Source organism: Rattus rattus, chromosome 2, assembly GCF_011064425.1.
Source record: "Rattus rattus isolate New Zealand chromosome 2, Rrattus_CSIRO_v1, whole genome shotgun sequence".
NCBI lineage: Eukaryota > Metazoa > Chordata > Mammalia > Rodentia > Muridae > Rattus > Rattus rattus.
In genome coordinates this window covers 197,458,416-197,476,766 of record NC_046155.1, presented here as the reverse complement: position 1 = coordinate 197,476,766, position 18,351 = coordinate 197,458,416, and the positions used below count along the sequence as shown (strand labels likewise).

General features: G+C 42.1%; 2 protein-coding genes across 2 annotated transcripts in view; both read right to left on the bottom strand.

Moving 5' to 3' along the window:
* Positions 1-15,044, bottom strand: part of LOC116892878 (nesprin-1) — a 103,620-nt gene extending 88,576 nt beyond the window's left edge. The window contains exons 1-8 of the mRNA XM_032894788.1: positions 14,881-15,044; positions 10,962-11,189; positions 10,504-10,602; positions 7,964-8,151; positions 7,271-7,394; positions 5,128-5,294; positions 4,355-4,508; positions 1,130-1,758 (exon numbers count right to left, since the gene is read on the bottom strand). Coding sequence (XP_032750679.1) covers positions 1,130-1,758; positions 4,355-4,508; positions 5,128-5,294; positions 7,271-7,394; positions 7,964-8,151; positions 10,504-10,602; positions 10,962-11,189; positions 14,881-15,021 — 1,730 coding nt within the window. The 5' untranslated portion in view covers positions 15,022-15,044. The remainder of the gene's footprint in view (positions 1-1,129; positions 1,759-4,354; positions 4,509-5,127; positions 5,295-7,270; positions 7,395-7,963; positions 8,152-10,503; positions 10,603-10,961; positions 11,190-14,880) is intronic.
* Positions 15,045-16,858: 1,814 nt separating this feature from the next.
* Positions 16,859-18,351, bottom strand: part of LOC116892879 (nesprin-1-like) — a 182,503-nt gene continuing 181,010 nt past the window's right edge. The window contains exon 32 of the mRNA XM_032894789.1: positions 16,859-17,066. Coding sequence (XP_032750680.1) covers positions 16,884-17,066 — 183 coding nt within the window. The 3' untranslated portion in view covers positions 16,859-16,883. The remainder of the gene's footprint in view (positions 17,067-18,351) is intronic.

Genomic DNA, 18,351 nt, shown 5'->3' with positions numbered 1-18,351 from the left:
GCACACTTCAGAGTTTCTCTGCTTTCAAAGCCTAAGACTGGCTTCAATCTCTTCAACAGGAACAAGGCTTTATTCACCAAGAAAAAGAAAGTTTGTAGTGGAGGTTACAGTAGTGAATGAAGATCACTTTCAAATCTACTAAGGGAGCTGGTTTCCAGCTCTTTTGCCTTAGCATTGAACACCCCTGGAAAATCTCCATCTTCGTTCAAAGCCTCTTGCCTGCCTCCTGCTTCCTCCAGGCAAAGGATTAAAGTCAGTGCTGAGAACCATTTTGCCAAGCTCACTGACTTCCCCTTAAGTAATGAACACAGACGTCAGGTGACCACCTGTCTCTCTTCTGGACTCTTTGCAAGGGAGAACCATTCCATCCACTGCCTCAGCTCTACCATTGGTCACTCTCAAACGATAAGCTTGCCAGTCCTGACCAAAGCACTCCTTACCTACCTCTTCAGGGAGGAATTCTCTGATCCCTTTATCATCAGAACCACGCATTTCTAGGATTTTTACCTATATTCCTTATGTTTTTTTAAGATTTATTTTTATTTTATGTGTATGTGTAAGTACTTGGATGGATGGATGTGTATGTCTGGTGCCCAGAGAGGCAAGAAGAGTTTGTCACATTCCCTCAATATGGAGTTAAAGTTATAAATGGTTGTACGGCATCATGTGGGTGCTAAGAGTCAACCCTCACTCCTCTGCAAGATCAGCACATGGTCTTAACTGCTGAGCCATCATCTCTCCAACCCTTCTGCCTGCATTCTTGATAGTAAGAAATTGCTTGCAATAATAAGATAATAGATACTAGGATGTATGGGCTCTTGTGTAGGTAAGGTCTCAGAGTGTCCATACACTGTCCCTAGGAAGGTCCTTAGGGAAATCAAAGAAATTTTAACAATTTCCAAGTGCACATTTATCTAGAGAGAGAGAGAGAGAGAGAGAGAGAGAGAGGAGAGAGAGAGAGAGAGAGATGGGGAGGAGTGTGTACATCCCTGGGATGGCAGAGACACACACACACAAAGAGACAGAGCAGAGAGAATGCAAAGTTGCCCACATAGGGCACCATTAAAGCTTTGCAGGAAAATGAACTTCAGAACAAGCAGCAGAGACCAGCATCCATCAGCTTTCTGACCTATGCTGCAGAGCTTGGCGGGTGGGCTCTTTTAGCCGCTCCCTGTCAGTCCTCTCTTCGATGTCTTCAATGCTTCTCAGCAGCTCTTCTTTCTGCTCCTGGAATGCTTCTTTCAATACCAGCAGGGCATCCGCCTCACTCTGCTTGGTCCCCAGAAGGTTCTGGATCCTCTCTACTTCTAAAGAGAGCTGCTCGGTGGCGGCTCTGCAGGACGTCCTGTGCTCGGGGCTGCCACTTCTCAGGTGGCACTGGGCTTTGGTCAGGGTGCCATCCAGACCAATAGCACTGCATTCTAATGTCTTCACGTCCTGAATAGCATCATGAAGGTCCTTTTTGAGGGAGTCAGACTGCTTCTTACTCATGCTTTTGGTGCCTTCCACTGTTTGCCTGAGCTGATGCAGAAGAGTAGACACAGAGGCATGCCTCTGGAGGAATTCTGCTAGCTGGGTCAGAGCCAGCTTCCGCCTCTCCACTACCTGACTGGCCTCTTCAAAGAGCTGGAAGCAGTCGTCCGCCTTGCTCTGCAGTGGGTGAAGGTCCTCAGCTCTACCCAGACTCCTCAGCTGTGCTAAGTGACCTTGAAGATGCTTTACTTCCCCTCTTTTCTTCTCTATTTCTGTGGCATGGTCCTGGAAGGGAAGAGAGGCTCTGAATCTCAGGCACACTACAGTTAGCACAGACAAACAAAAAGGTTTGCAATCTCACTGCAGATAGTGCAGTCAATTGATAGCCTAGCAGTTAGTTAGTTAGTTAGTTAGTTAGTTAGTTAGTTGTATTTCCGTGTGTGTATGCACTTATCCATATGTGTCTTGGCATGCATGTGTGCAGACATGCATGTCGAGCCTAGAGGTCAACATGAAGGGTGTCTCCTTCAATTGCTCTCCTCTTTGTGGCCAATGAACTTTAAGGTGTCCGATTTGGTGACACAGGCTGGCTAGCATGCCTCAGTGATCAACTTATCACTGCTTTCCCAGAGCTAGGATTATGAATACATGCTACCCACCATGTCTGTGTGTTTTACACGATCCTGGAGATCAAACTCTGGATCTTGTGCCTGGGTGACATTTTACTGACCAAGCTGTTTCCTCGGCTTGTAGCTTAGTTGTTGGAAGTCATCCACAGAGGCGGGAGAGATGCCTCGGTGGTTACAAGTGATTCATGCCCTTCCTGAAGGCTCACCCAATGCCCTTTCCAGGCCTCGGTGGGCATCTGCGTTTCACATGTATAAACCCACATATATGCACACATATTTACATAATTAAAATAAATGAAGTATCTTTCAGTTATCTGTAGTGTAGAAGCTTTTGTAAACATTTGTAAGTGTTTCCATTTTGCTCATGTACGTATACCTTATAGAACACAACTCTGACCTAATTATTTTCTCATTTATGTTTTATTTGAGACAACTGTATAGGATTTTTGACCAATTCACAGCAAACCATAGTTAAAAATCCAGCAGAAGATTTTCATCAGTGTTAACATTACTCCCCCCGCAGAGAAACCATTACTGTTTTAATCTTGACCATGATTCCTTTAGATAGTCCTCAGTTTGGCAGTTAAACAACTTCTCACTCCACACCCCTCATTTGTCCTTGAGAGACTTTCCTCTTGAAAACCCACTAAGTAGGTCCAATCTCCCTGTCCGTTTGAGATGTTATTTTCTTGAAAGCCTTTGGTTCTGGTCAGTGAATAACCTGAGAGCCAACCCTTTGAAATTGAGTTATTCATAAAATAGCATCTCAGTCTCTTTGGAGTGCCACAGGTTTCAACCAGTGCCTTCCTCTAAGCTGGTGGTTCTCAACCTTCTAATGCTGCAACACCTAGTATAGTTCCTCATGTTGTGGTGACCCTCATACAATTATTTTCATTTTTACTTCATAACTGTCATTTTTCTACTGTTGTATAAATACCTGGTATGCAGGATATCTGATATGCGACCCCTGTGAAAGAGTCATTTGATTTCCGTGACCTGCAGGGTCCTGACCTGCAGGTGGAGAATCATTGCTTTACGCTGTAAAACTGTCTCCTGTGCTGAAGACTGGAGGTTTACTTTTCCTTTCACAGAGAGGACACAGAGCCAGCATAGAATAAATACTCAGAAACACTAAGAGTTTTATACAGAGTCTGTAAGGGAACGCTAGCATTCCAATGCTTGATCAATATCTGATTTTGGATTTTAATAGTGCCACAATAGATTTGATTCATAGGTTATGAGTAAGAAGAATATTGATAATTCATGACTACACCCACTTTTATACTGAGTAAAAAATGAAAAGAAATGAGTCTTTCAAACACTGGAATTTGTGTGTCTTTGGTTTTTGGACCAAAACAAAATGGAAAACTCAAAAGTGGAAATCCTTAACATTTTGTGCTACAACTTACAGGGTGGCTTTTTGTTTGTTTGTTTTCTGGAGTTACCCTGCTTTACCCAAAGTGGTTTTCATCTGTTTGATTTACCTACCCAACACATTGGCTGGATCCCTAAGTTCAATTATTAAGCCATCTTTCATACAAATAAAAAAAAAGCCAACATTATTGTCACGTATGTATTTAAGTGTGCTGTCCCTTTGAAGTAAAGACTTTTGTCAGAACACATTCAAAGGACGATGCATGGTGAGCAATGTCTTCGGGGGCCTGTGAGAGCCAGGAAAAAACGACAGAGGGCCTTTTACCTCAGGTGCATTTTGTTCCCTGGGTTGTTTTTAGAAGTGACTTTGTGCCTCCTGTGACAAACATGTATATAAGGCCCAATTTATTTATTTATATAAATAAATTTATATTTATTTATTCTTGTTGCATATCAGATCATCGCTCTAGAACCCAATCTGGTCAGTGTACCCTGAATCTGGATATTGCCTTTCTGCCTTGCTTTCTTGCTTTCTGAGAAACAATCTATGCTACACACAAGGCAATTGTGTTTAAGTTTGTCTGTCCTGAGAAAGTTCTGGGAAAGGGTTACTCTGTTAATATTTAGTATGTGCTTATTGATCTTTATTTGCATGTTTCTCGTCACAACCTTCCTTGGCTCTTTGCCTTTGTTACATTCGAGTGTAAAAGTACACAGAAACTGAAGCAAGGCTGTCTACAGCATTAGACTGTAGTCCGCCCCATCTTTTCAGGTCCTTAGATCACAGGTTGAGCAAATAAGATCTACCCGGGTCAGTGAAAGGCGACAAACTCTTTTCTAAATGCATCTATTTGCCATCTTGAAAGAATCCATTTTACCTTGTGTCGGGTAAGAGCCACTTGATGGTCCCTTAAATTTATCTCTGAAGTCATTTGCAATTCACTGAGAAACTGCTTAATCCAGACAGAGAAGGAAAACAGCAGTTCATCGAACTGCCTGTGCTCGGCCAGCACAGACTGGAGGAAGAGCATCCTGTTGGGGAGAGCGGGTCTTTCAGTGGCCATGAACAGAGCAGTTCCTGCTACACTTTGGGGAAGGAACTTATTTCCTGAGCAAAGTAAAACAGTTATACACAGACAAGCCAGACCTCTGAGTACACTCAAAGCCAACATGCTCTGCCTTTCTCATGGTTTTCCTGGTCTCAGTGAACCACTGTCCACCTGTCCACTGTGATGGCTTGTTCCTTCTCTGAGCTTCCCCACCAAGTCACCCATCAACCACATCTGAGTCGTGCCCATTGATCCAACAGCGTCATCACCACATGCTGTGCAGTATCTTCATGTGCCTGTCCCACTCAGCTCAGTCTAAAGCCTTCCTTCTTTGCCCAGCTTCCAGAACACCCCAACCCCATACCTCCCCACTGCCCACACTAAGGGTGATAGCCAGATGTAATTTGTTGGAATAGATAACTCCTGTTCTCTTCTGATGGATGTCATGGATCAATATGAAGCCTGGATTCAAATATATGATGAAGTAGGTGTTATCTCTTCCAGAATGAGTCCTGAACAGCCACATTAAATAAGTTCAAAACACACCATTCACTCTTGTAGTCAAAGGGGCATTATTAGAAGCCCTTCTGTGAAGAACTAACCTTTTGCTGATTATCTGCGGTAAGTCTCCCCAGCGTTCATCCAGCTGTTCCAACTGCAGCTTCATCATCGCCACATCCTCTTTGGAGGCCGCTGAGAAGAGAGCTTCCTTCAGCTGAAGAAGATTGCTGTAGAGCGAGGCCTGGGACACGACTTCATTTTGCAGGGCCTGAAGAATAGAGTGCAAGATAGGCCTCAGTCTAACAGGACTGACCCAGAGGACCGCTGGAGGCTGGCTTTGCATGGAAAAGGTCAGAGAGACTTGTCGCTTGGCTTTATCATTGGCTCTAGATCACCTTTGACACATGTTTTTAAATAATAGTAAGGCCTGTAGGAGTTTTCAGTGTTTGGGTATTGGGCCAGGCAAATTTGGAGCTGTGAGTTTTTCTCACATTGAGTAGACAAAGAGAATCAAGGAAAATCTACTGCAAAAGAGAACACTGTACTTCCACTGTAAGTCAAGATGCTATTCCAAACACTGGGAATATGGTGTTGCTCTGTTTAGAGACTTTCTTAGCCCAGACAGAAGAACTTAAGAGCTGTTCATTTTATTTCTACATAATACATCGACTTTATTTTTATTTTTGATGAATTAGGCAATGAGCTTCTTGGGGTTTTCAAGGCCACATAAAACCTTTAGCTCTTACTAACAAGAGAAAGGACAAAGGTGACAGCAGTTAAAATGGTCGCAAATGAGATGACATTTCATGGTAGTGAAGACTCATTAAGTTGGTTTTTTTTTTTTGCTTCCTCTCGAGGTCCCACACAGGATGCAAACAATTCTGCAGGGGCAGGAAGGGATGGAGTACCCGCCTATGATCGCAAGGAAGACTCCCAGGCAGAGTTGGGTCAATGCTAGGGAGGACACTGAGAGAAGACATTTGGGAAGCAAGGCCAGGAGGTGAGCTGGATATGAACAATGTAGTCAGGCCTCAGTCCAGAGGAGACTCGACTGACAGTGCAGTGTTCAGACCCTATGATAGAGGTGTGTGTTCTCTCTTCGTTCTCTCACTGCCTAAACCTTGTTCATGTGTACAGTGTCATTATTCCACGTGGCACCTGGCTCACGGCAGGTACCCAGTCAATATCTTCTGCTTCATTCAATGAACAGAAGGAGGAACAAGGAGACCAACGCAAGCCTCACAGAAGCAGAGAGTGGGTAGGTGCCTCTCTTTCTGAAACTACCTTTCCACACATGTAAAAGAACCTGAGTCGTGACCCCCTTGTCACTAGGGCAATCCCGGGCTTTCTGGAAAGCTCTTTTAGGGAAGATGAAGAACACTTAAGCATCATAAGTTAGAGGAGGGAAAGACACAGCATCCTCCCAAAGTCATGGAGAAAGAAGCCAGAAGGTGAGCAGTAGGTTCAGACGCTAAGAGTCTTCTGGGTAAGACTTCTAGAAACAACATAAAACTAGCAGGCTCCTGCTTTGTTTTCTAGTTACACTGAAGAGTGGTGGAGAAAGCCAAGCTTGTATCTACCATACAATCAATTTCTCTTTAGAAACAAGTTTGCCTGTTGACTTTTCTGGCGCAGCTAGCATCCTCTAAACACGTTATTAATAAACCAAAATAATTCATACTGTCTGCAGCTTCAATAATAAAAGTGGTTTTTTAATTTAAGTTTAGAAAATTCTGAAGGATGTTTTTAGCCACATCATTTTTCTGTCTTCCCACTGGGCCTTCGTCTTTTTTTCCTGTCATTCTTGAATGCAACAGTCACCTTGATTTCTTTCTACATTCTAGTATTTCTTACAAAATAAAAAACCACTTAATTTAAAAAAAAATCTCATATGTTCAAAGGAAGAGCTATTATACTTGCAGCCATAGATATAGCTTATCTATCATTTCTGCGTCTCCCCACTCTCCTGGATGCCAGCGACATTCAGCTGAATGATACTCAGATGCTACACAGTGCTATAGAATTCTCTAAGCCACCATGGACAAAGGTCGCCACGAAGTTCCCATTGCTATTGTGTCTTTAGTCCAGAGTGCTCTCTTCGTTTCAGTGCATCTTGATGGCGAAGGATGGTTTCCGAATGGTTAAATTTAATTAAGGGAGTTAAAGAGTTTAATCAATAAATTACCTTTAAAATGCAAGCACACGAGACCATCCCATTTCCGTCCTCACCCTCCTTGAACTTGCCTGTATTAACTGCAGTTCACTGTCTACTTTGACCCTGTCTGCAGCAATGTCCTTTTCTGGTGAGCGTGCTATGGCTTCACATCGCTCCAGCCAGGTCAGGAAGGGTGACAGTCCCTTCTCCAACCTAACAAAACAGAGAGAAAAATCGTATGATTTCAACTAAGACACTAGAAGACAAAATCTCCAGGTCAGCAAGTCCAACATGATCTGTCACAAGTGATGTACACTGGCTGTGGAATTCCTGCATGTCAAAGTGATAAACTTCATTCCTTTGCATGGTAACCCTCGCACACGTTCTCATATCTGTAGAATATATAAAGATACACATGCTTCCTCTCTACTCTCCGGTCTATGCCTCAATGATACCTCATAGTAGACATGCAAATTCACTCGTCTTATATCTAGAGTGATTACTTCCCACCACTTAGAGCAGCAGTTTTCAACCTGTGGGTCATGACCCCTTGGAAAACCTTGATCTCAAAAAATATTTATACTATGACATTATGATTCATAACAGTAGCTAAACTATAGTTAGGAAGTAGCAACGAAAGTGATTTTATGGTTGAGGGTGTTATCACATGAGGAAGTGTGTTAAAGGGTCTCAGCCTTAGGAAGATTGAGAACCACTGACCTAGAGAACGGTTCCTATGCAATCTCCCATCCACCATGGAGAGTAAGCCAAGAGCTGCTCACCTCTGCCAGTGGGCCAGCAGGTCCTCCAGTGCCTTCTGTCTCTCTTTGGCTTTGTGTAGCATCTCCTCATACTGCTGCTGTAGGGCCGCAGTCTCCTGGGTGGAGGACTCTCTGTTTACCACCTTCTGGGCACTGGCCGAGAAAGCGGTAACTGTGCTGCTAAGGGACTCTAGGGCTTGACAGAGATCCTGAGGGGAGAGAGCAGAGAGAACTCATCCTGTCAGTTCTTTTCCTGTAGTCACGAGGGTTATTTAAAATGTATGAACCATTTGTTTCTAGAATTTTCCCTTGAGTATCGCTAACGTGCAGTTGACCTCAGGTAACTGAAATCACACACATCAAGACTGTGGCTGAGAGGGACAGCTGGACAATGGCAACAGCAGAAACGAGCGAGGCTTGCTTTTCAGTGAGACTCCTCATGACAAAGGCTTTTCCCTAGGCCACAAAGGCAGCCATGGTGCCGAGGAGTGTCCTGCATGGTTTGCAGCAAGACACTCTGAATGTGAAGAGAAAGATGCTGCAAGGAGCTAGACCTCCCCAGTTAAGATATAAAGCTACGGCAGTGAGATAGCCTACTGGGTAGACGTGCTTGCCACCAAGCATGACAACTGACTTTGATAACCTTGACCCACATGGTACAGGAGACAACTGATTTCTGTAGGTAACCCTCTGACCTCCATATCACTCCTGGTAACAAGTTCTTATTTATTTATTATGTATTATGTATTATTTATTTATTTTAGAAAAGTCATGACAACTATGTTCAGGGCAAAATTGTGTCTAACACATAACACACTGGGTCGGGGGGCACATGAGACTATATATTTGAACAACCTCAGTCATATAATTTGTGAAAATTACTATTCATTATACGCTGACTATATGAAACTTTAAGATCCCAGTTTTCCCTTATGAAGCCACATTTAAGGTGCTATTATATCTGCAGAAATATACAGATTCATAGCCGAGGGTTTTGGTGCCAGGGGTGATGAAGACACTGGTGCTGGTGATAAAGAAACAGAACAGAGCAGGTGCCGTGTGGTCTGTGTTACATGTGTGGATTTCATCTTCGTGGCTAGAGATGGCTCAGCAGCTAAGACCCTGCCGTGGCCTTCTAAAGCACCCACCACTGGGCAGCTCACAGGGACTCTGATGCCCACCCTGGCCTCCACTGACATAGCACTGATGTGCCTATACCCATATACATATAGTTAATAATTAATAATAAAAATTAAATCTTTAAAAATTAATCCTCCTAAAAATCCCAACAGATTTTCAATTTATTTCCTTTCTTTAACCGTATCAGAAACTCAAGACGGAAGAATGACTTGCGTCCAAATGTTTTGTTCTAAAATCTAAATATTAAAAAAATCAGAATGCTGTCTTTTCCCATGTTTCAACATTATCTGAATGTTAGGATAATCAAATTGGATTTTCCTACTTCCTCTCTTTTATATTAAAATGAATAAATAACAGAGAAGCTTCCGTGGTGAACATAGTCAAGCAGCCCAGATAGCATTTCTCTCTCCAGATGTGCAGTTAATCATTTGTTCTCCACTCCCAGCCCCCCTCTTCTATACTAGAGACGTGTGTGTGTGTGTGTGTGTGTGTGTGTGCGCGCGCGCGTTTACGCTCACAGAGTAGGGGCAGTGTGTGTTGTTTTGCATAGGAGCTGACATGTTTCCTGTTCGTGCCTCTGTGCATGATTCTCTATGCTTGTGCCTTTCTCTATAAGCTCCCAAGGCTGTTGGCTGCCTTGCTGAAGACCAACAATAAGGAGGAGTGAAGTAGCCTGGTCAAAAGAGCCAGCCCTCAGAAACCTGTTAGGAAGGACATTTAAACATGGCTGTTCGCGTGTAAAATATGATCTGTACACTGTACTTTCCTTCACATTTATGGTGGTGAAGGGGAAAGGGATTCATTTAGAGCTAATCTGAAAACATCATATATTCTGATGAGAAGAGAAATGTATATATAATATATATGCCCATGTATACAAAATGTATCTCTGGTTGTGTGGAGTGGGTATGTGTTTGTGGCATGCAAGTGCGTGTTTGTATGTGTAGTTACATGTGTGTATAAATGTGGAAACTCAAATTTGAGGCTGCCTGTCTTTCTCAATCATTCTTCACTTGGCTGATTGAGGCAAGCTCTCTTCTGGACACAGACTGGCCGTTCTGTAGTCTAGTTGGCCAGCTTGCCCCTGCGTTCCTGTCTCTGCCTCCGCCCTGATTTTCTGTGGGTGCTTGGGTTCCAACAGATCCTTACTGACTCAATTACTCACTCATCTCCCCAGTCCAGTAAATAGTTTTCCTCATCCCAGTTAATATAAACTATTATATATATATATATATGTATATATATTTGAATACTTGGGCATCTTGTAACAACAAATGACTATATTTGAACCATTTAATTCCCCAACTAACATAAAATATTTCCAACTTTAACTCTCGAAATATTTACTGTTTTCCTTTCAAGTAGGAGTAACCAAATTTTTGAGTGGATAAATATGAAAAAGTACAGCAGTACACTCTCACCATATGCTCTTGGAGAACTTTGTATGTCTCTGCAGCTGAGGAACATATTTTAATCGGTTCAGCCAGCCTCTCTGCAAATTCAGACAAAGATTGCTGGATCTAAAAAAAAAGGGTGGGACATAAAAATAATTTAAGATACATAACGAGGGAGAGGAAATTATTGAGAAGACAGCAATCTATCTGTTGGGTATGATTTTATCCCACTCTAAAATCATGCATCTATGGAATCTAAAAATCAACGCATCCTATTTGAAAGAAGTGTTAAGACTTAACCGTAATTCAATGTATAATGACATTTGTATATCTCTTTCCAAAGGTCCCATATAAATCATTTTATACTTAGTAACCATTTGTTGGGTTATTCGCATGTGGTCTTTATTTCTCCCTTTCTGGAATGTTCACTGCACTTCTATAGAATACTAAATATGTAACTTAAGTTTACTTGGACCAGCTCTTACCTTTCTCAGATTCTCTTCAAACTTTTGCTGTTGTGATAGCTGGCCCAGGATTACTCCTTCCAGGCCTCGTGCATGCTCTTGGAGTTCCTCCCAGTATCTTCTTATCTGTGTCAACTTGGCTTTGATGCGAGCAGACTCTCCCGTGGTAATGAACTGGGCAAAGGACTGAGCTGCCTCTTCCAGCCCTACAACACTCTCGATCTTCCCTTCTATTTCTTGAATTGTGATCTGATAGTTAAAACAAGAAAAAGAAGCAAGTCAGTGTGGACTTAACAGGCTGGCCTCCACAGTGCACAGAACCTACAGCAGACACTATGGGAGCAGGTTGCTTCACTGATGTCTAAACATGCTCAGGTGCGGAGCAAGCAGCTGCGAACAGACACCGCTCACTTCCTGACCTCATTCGGAGAGAAGAGATGCATAGAAACACACAAAATGTGCCTAGCAATGGTAGTTGTGTTGGCTGGATGGCGAGGATAGAGAAAGAGCTACTTCTTGTGATGAAGTAAGCAAGAAGCTGTGGCTAGGCTCTTACGGTGACTCTGAAGACAGACAAGTATGGTGTTTATCAATCAACTATCTCAGTGGATGTATGGAAGTGGCGTGTTTCAGGAACTCACAGAAATAATAATGCTTGCATGTATTTATCTTTTCCAAGGGCAATAGGGTACTTATGCTGCATTCACTAAACTCTTTTGCCCTCACCCGTGAAAACAGCCTTTGACGATTTATCATTTGATCCTTAGGCCAGCGGTTTTCCACTATACGACTCCTGAACATACTCAGCCAATCATGGGGAAACAGATACACCTAGTCTAAGAATTTTAATATCTGACCAATTCTCATAGAGCCTGGGAACTCATTGCTTTCTTCGCTGGCTAGGTAGTCTATAGAAAAATAATGTGTACCTATCATCCATCTAATTTGGGAAAGAAAAGATAATTTATATAGTAGTAGCCAATGCAGGAAAAGAACCGAGAGTTACCGAGGCTGTGTGAGCAGCAGTGTTGGGTGGGTGGGGTCCCATAGATGGAGTAAACGAAAGTCATTCCTCCAAGGAATCGTGCAAGTCAAACAGAATTATGTAAAGGTATTATATCAAGTTTCAGACGCAAGTAAGTGGAAGACGCTGTTGGCGTAGGACAAATACGTCCTCTCTGTCAAGATGAGACAACTGGAAAGAGCTCATGTCACCTTCAAGCCCACTTGGCGTAACCTTTTCAAAATCTTTTTTTCACATGCCTGGCTATGACAGAACACCAGCTAGGTATTGGCTATCTGATCATAGAGTCTCTGCTCCTCTTCCTGTCCTTATCAAACTGTTCTGAAAACAAAATGCTCATGGGTTCAGAATGTATATTATTTAATATGTGTTCATAAATTGTCTGCATAATTGCAGCCCGTAACAGGAAGAACCTTAACTAAGAACGAAATGATGCGTTCTCAGATGCACCCATGTCATCCACTGACTCATGACCACAGCCATCAAGTTTGATCCTGAGATTGTGGTAAATAGAATAATATCCCATTGGAGAAGAGTGGAAGGTGAGCCTAGGGCTGTGGGGTGACTGTTTGTCAGCATTGACTTGGAAAGACATACAATGATGGCAGCTCAGTTTGTCTTTGCAGATATGCCAATGCCCCGTTAATTATTGCTGTAAGCTTGATTTAAAGTGAAGAGGGATGTTGAAAATGTATTTTTAACCTTTCTGAGCAGTGTTTGGAATTAGAATGTGAATCTTCTAGAGCGAAGGCTGTTGGACTCCACTCCATTGTTGCTTCTGCTGATACATATCCTTTTTTTTTTTTTTGCTATTTACATCTATTTAATATATTTCAGATCATTTTGAAGTGCTATTTTGGACGTGTCAAAATGTATTAAATATTTCTAACTTTTCTGAGGAATGGGACGGCATTTAATCAATTTTACAGCTCAGAAGTGCTATGATAAGACTAAATATTACAGTAAATGAATTACTGAATGAATAAAATAAGTCCTAAAATGTTGGTTTAGTCCCGAAAGGAGAAGCTTTAAGACCGAATGATCTACAAGTGGTGGAATCCTAAGGAAATTTTCTTTTCCTTAGAATTTAGTGAAGATGATTAAGTGAGAGGTTTTTATTAAAATACTTCATGAATTTTATTTTAGGCTTGGCAGCTGCGTTCCTGGACAGGACAGAAGACAGCAGGCCATGTTTGCCACATCCTATGGATCTCCCTCCCATTGCACAGGATGAGGAAGAGCAGTAGTCGGCGGGACGACCTGTCCCCCTCCCTCCCTGCACATGGTCTGAGTCAGTGTAAAATGTGTCCTCGACTTGGCATTTATTTTACTCTTAATAGAACACAATGGCAAAGGGTTTCCCACTTCAAAAACTAATGAAAAGAACAGCAGAAGGAAGTGGCTGAATCTGAACCTGTGTGGTGTGAAATTGTATAAACCAGAGAGTGTATATTTAAATAGATTGATAAAGTTGAGAGGAGATCATGATGGGGGTCTGGAAGGACTTAGAAGGGAGAGTATCGGGCTGGAGAGATGGCTCAGTGGTTAAGAGCACTGACTGCTCTTCCAGAGGTCCTGAGTTCAATTCCCAGCAATCACATGGTAGCTCACAACCATCTGTAATGGGATCTGATGCCCTCTTCTGGTGTGTCTGAGGACAGCTACAGTGTACTCACATACATTAAATAAATACATTAAAAAAAAAAGAAGGGAGAGTATCTGGCAGATATGATCAAAATGCATTGTACACATGTAGAAAATTCTTAAAGTGTGTGTGCGTGCAAGAGAGAGAGAGAGAGAGAGAGAGAGAGAGAATGTGTGTGTGTGTGTATCTGTGAGTGTGTGAATGTGTGTGAGTGTGTATATGTGTGTTAATGTATGTGTGGGTCTGTGAGTGTGTGTGTATATGTATGAGTGTGTATGTTTGTATTAAGAGAAGGATGATCACTCCAATCACAATTCTTTCAGCCCATACTTTTTCACTGCTCTACTAGAATGGTCAGTGGTAACCCATATACCTAGTTCTTCCATCAGCTGGAAAGCTCATGCATCAGAAAGACTCTGTCCAGGCAGGAAGATCATAAATGAAAAGAATACAGCAACCAATCAGGTCTAACAGCTTTCTGTATAGGAAAAAGAGAGGCAGGGAGGAAGGAAGGAAGGAAGGAAGGAAGGAAGGAAGGAAGGAAGGAAGGGGAGGGGAGGGGAGGGGGGAGGGGAGGGGAGGGAAGGGAAGGGAAGGGAAGGGGAAGGGAAGGGAAGGGGAAGGGAAAGAAAAATTCTCTACCTCCCCCCTGTGGTGAGTAAGGGTAAGTTCCATTAATGCAGTTTTAGAAGATGGAGGTGGGTTTTTTTTTTTTTATTTTGTTTGTCTGTTTCTTTTGCAACAGAATCTCACTATGTATCCCAGCAGGGCCTGGGACTCACTATGTAGATCAGGCTGGGCTTGAACTTGTGGCCGTCTTCCCACCCTTTCCCTTGTGATTTCTGGGATTAGAGACATGTGCCACCATGCCTGGCTAACACAGCTAATATTTGAGTCTGACATTTGTAATGGTTGTAAAAAAGAACAGTGGTAGATAATGTATACATTTCATGATATATAAATGTATAAACAGTGCACTGCATGGGCATCAAACCAAAATCAAGGAAAAGAATACTGAATGCAACCATAAAAATAGTTTAATGATATTGCACATAATATTGACTTTGGATCTGTAAGTCAGACCGTACTAATACATGATTTGATTTATAAACTGTCATCCATCACGACCTCTTAACTTGGCGTGAGTTTAACTTAAAAGAGCCACAGAAGAACGGAAGATTTGTCCTGGGATCAGAGAGCTTTTGGTGATACATATATAAGAAAGATGTTCTTAAAGGAAGAGAGATTAATGGAACGTGGGCGCAGGTCACCTTGATTTGGTTGATCTGCATGTCCATGGCAGAGGCTGACGTTTCCAAGGAAGTGAGTTCATTTTCTTTCTCTGTTATCCAGTTGGACAGGGTCTCAAAATTACTGCCAAAATGATCCCACTTGGTTTTCACCATTTCCATGGTTTTAATACTAAAATTAACCAAATTAAGTTAAAATGCGGTATCTCCATAAAGAACAGCAAGACATTTTTCCCCCCTACACATCACTCTGTGAAAGGGTTTGAGGATATTTGATTCCTTCAAAGCACGAAATATTTGCACAGGAAAGTCTACACACTCAAGATGACTTGTCTTTCTGACCCCAGCCTCCCTGTCTCTTCTGGGGACGGGCTTCGGGGAAGGCAGTGCGAGTGCCATGTGGCAGCGTGCACGCTGACTGCAATTGTGCTGGCTGCAAAGGGTGTGGGCCAGCGCGGTCCAGCTCTGCATAGGAGCAGCCATCCTCAGAACTTAGAATAGGGAACTGTCCCAGAATGGCTTTTGGGGTTTGGTAGTTTGATCGATTGCCTTTGCTTTCAAGGAGGGGCGCTGATGGAACACTTGACACTAAAATCCTTTGGTAAAGCACATGTTTGTGAATCCAGGTAGAGCCGTGGTCTGATCGCAGGCCACAGGGCAGCACCTGCTCTCAACTGCTCTGCAAAGCCTTTGGTTTATAGCCTACAACGATCTCCGATATTCAAAGATCACCCGATTCCAAAAGACTTTTGTAAACTCTTGTTTGTGAGCTCCCTAACCTTCTGCAGACAACACTGGGTCTCTGCATGCTGACTCTAATCAATAGGGGTTTAGCTCTGGATACATAACCCAGTAAACATGGCTTTCGGTTCAGGAAGAAACTATACAAGTCAATTCAGCACTAAGCTAACTGATGTCCTTGGATGAAGGGAAGGTATACCTGATTATAAAAGGCACTTGATGCCAAGAATAAATAATGACATCAATTTGATTGTCAAATTCAGTAGTGTCACAGACTCAAATTTGTACCCTGTGTTTATCTAATGCACTTAGCAGTGTAAGAAAGGCAAATGCTATCTATCTTATAGTTCGACTTTTTTTTTTTACATAAGATTTAGCTTCAAATGGATGTTCCAATCCATTTATTAGCAGCCTGCTTTCTGATATAGTCTCAGATTTGCTGTTGACATAGTTTGGTAATGGATATCAAATATAAGGTTGTCAGAGTTTAAAGTCAGAATTGACTGCAAATAAAATGTTGATCAAGATTTAAAGTTTAGGCAAATACAAAATGTTCAATGCAAGGCCCCAAGAGTACTAAAAATAGTTTTCACATCCGGAAACCCCTCTTGCAAGTGCAGTCCTATTACTTGAGAGTCATAGACTATTTCAATGTGTCGCTACATAAAAAATGTTGTAATATTATTTTAAAGAATATTGACTATGATATCAAAATCCTGTCTTCTTTAAACTCTATAGAAGGATATCTCCAGGGACCCAAGATAGTATTTCTTCTTTTCAGATCAATATTAATGTTTAAAAGCAAGGTAGAGTTTTGCAGGTAATTTCTGGAAGAGTTATACGCATCCGTGGTAGTTTGAATACGGAGGCACTGGGCACATACAAGCTTTGACTCTGAAACATGTACTACACATAGTGTGTGCTTAGACCTAGATCTACGCTGTCAGAAAACCCCACTTCTACCCGGTGGCAGTATAATGAAATACGAAAAAAGGGGAAAAGTTGCAGGTTAGTTTTTAGACTGCCTCTGTGTTATGTGAAGGCCACAGAAATGAATAGATATGGCTTAGTGACGAATATCCTATTTCAAGATGCAAACACCAAATCCCTCATATCCTTTTGTTATTATGGATACCAGTCCCTGGACTGAGGACACTTGTCTTTTGAATTGAGTTGCTTCCTTGAGACAGTTTGAAACACACAGATGGCAAGTTGAGATTTCCAAAAGACTGGAATAGAAGACACAGGAGACACTATTGGGATTGTATCCCAGAGAGGAAAGTTTAGAAGTTGTGAAGCACATACTCTTCTTCTAGTGTGTCTTCTAGGGTTTTGACCTGCTCCTTGATTGACTTGGCCTGCTGCTGAAGCAGGCGCTTATTCCTGGGCCCCAGTGGCATCTCGGCGGCTTCCTTGACAAGGTTCTCAGCCTGGGTGGCAATACTTTCCGTCCTCTTAGAAAACTCCTAGGGAAAAACAAAACAGAACAACAAAACAAAGATGGCGGAACTGTTAGGTAAGCATTTTACACTCTTGGACGGTGCACTGAGGGTCAACAGCATATTCCAGAGATCGGCCAAGGTACGCCCATACACTGCTCTTAATGCTAAGACAGACTCACATTCTGCAGGCTTGCAGGCTAACTTAGATGGCTTGCTTCAAACATTTCCACTGGTTTTGTAGAATATGTTTTCCACACTTTCCTCATTTGGGCTTATCTTCTGAGCTCTGAGTGCTGAGATTCTGAGAGTCATTAATTTATCTCAGAATATGTTCGTTTTCTACCAGTCAGTTCACAAAATATCAGTTCTTGATCCTTTAAACATAGGGACAGTAGATCTGTGGGCCAACCAATACATTTGTTTACCTAATAGAGGGGTAGCTTGTCTAACACACTGGGGATTTTCTTATATATTTTTCTCTGTAGGAAGAAGTTATTTGTTCCTTAGGAATAATATAATCTGTCCTTAATGCTGCACAATCTTATTTTATGACTACACCATATATATATATATATATATATTTTTTTTATATATATATATGAGACATATATATATGAGGCAGAAGCTCATGTAAGCCAACCAGGTCCCTATCTGACATTGAACACATCCTCCTGCCTCTGCCTCCTGAGCACTGAGTATGTCGGCATGCACTACAATACTAGCTTTACCCACGGAGGACTCCAGCCCAGGGCTTCCTGTGTGCTGGGTGCACACTCTTCCAACTGAGCCATACCCCAGTTCTAGCAAAACTGTGCTTTAAGAGTCAAGCCTGTGCTACAATTGTGGACCACTCATTTGCCCACTTTGGTGGATGAGTTTTCGGACTCTCTTGTGTGAGTGTGAAATGTTCGTATCCCATTTTCCTGGTCGAGGACTCAGCACCCACCAGCAGATTAATTTTTAAGTGTGTTACACTAGCGGGTACTGCTTATCACTTTTACAGCTTGCACACAGACAAAAAAAAAACTGATTTATTCCACCTACTGCTTTTCAGCAACTCTGATGTATTTTAATTCAAAAATTTCAATTTGTATGAGGCTCTCCAATGTTCTAGATGCTACTAGATGCTTTTGTCAGGTAAATAATGTTGAATATTAAATTAGAAGAGTTAAATGTTGGTGCCTTGAGAGAAAAAAATTAACGTCTTATTTCTTCTCATGCAAGAAAATCTGACAAGAGCCTTAAATGTTCATCAGGTTCCCTCTTTTTGAAGAGCCAGCCCAGAACTGCTTTGTAAATATTTATAAAA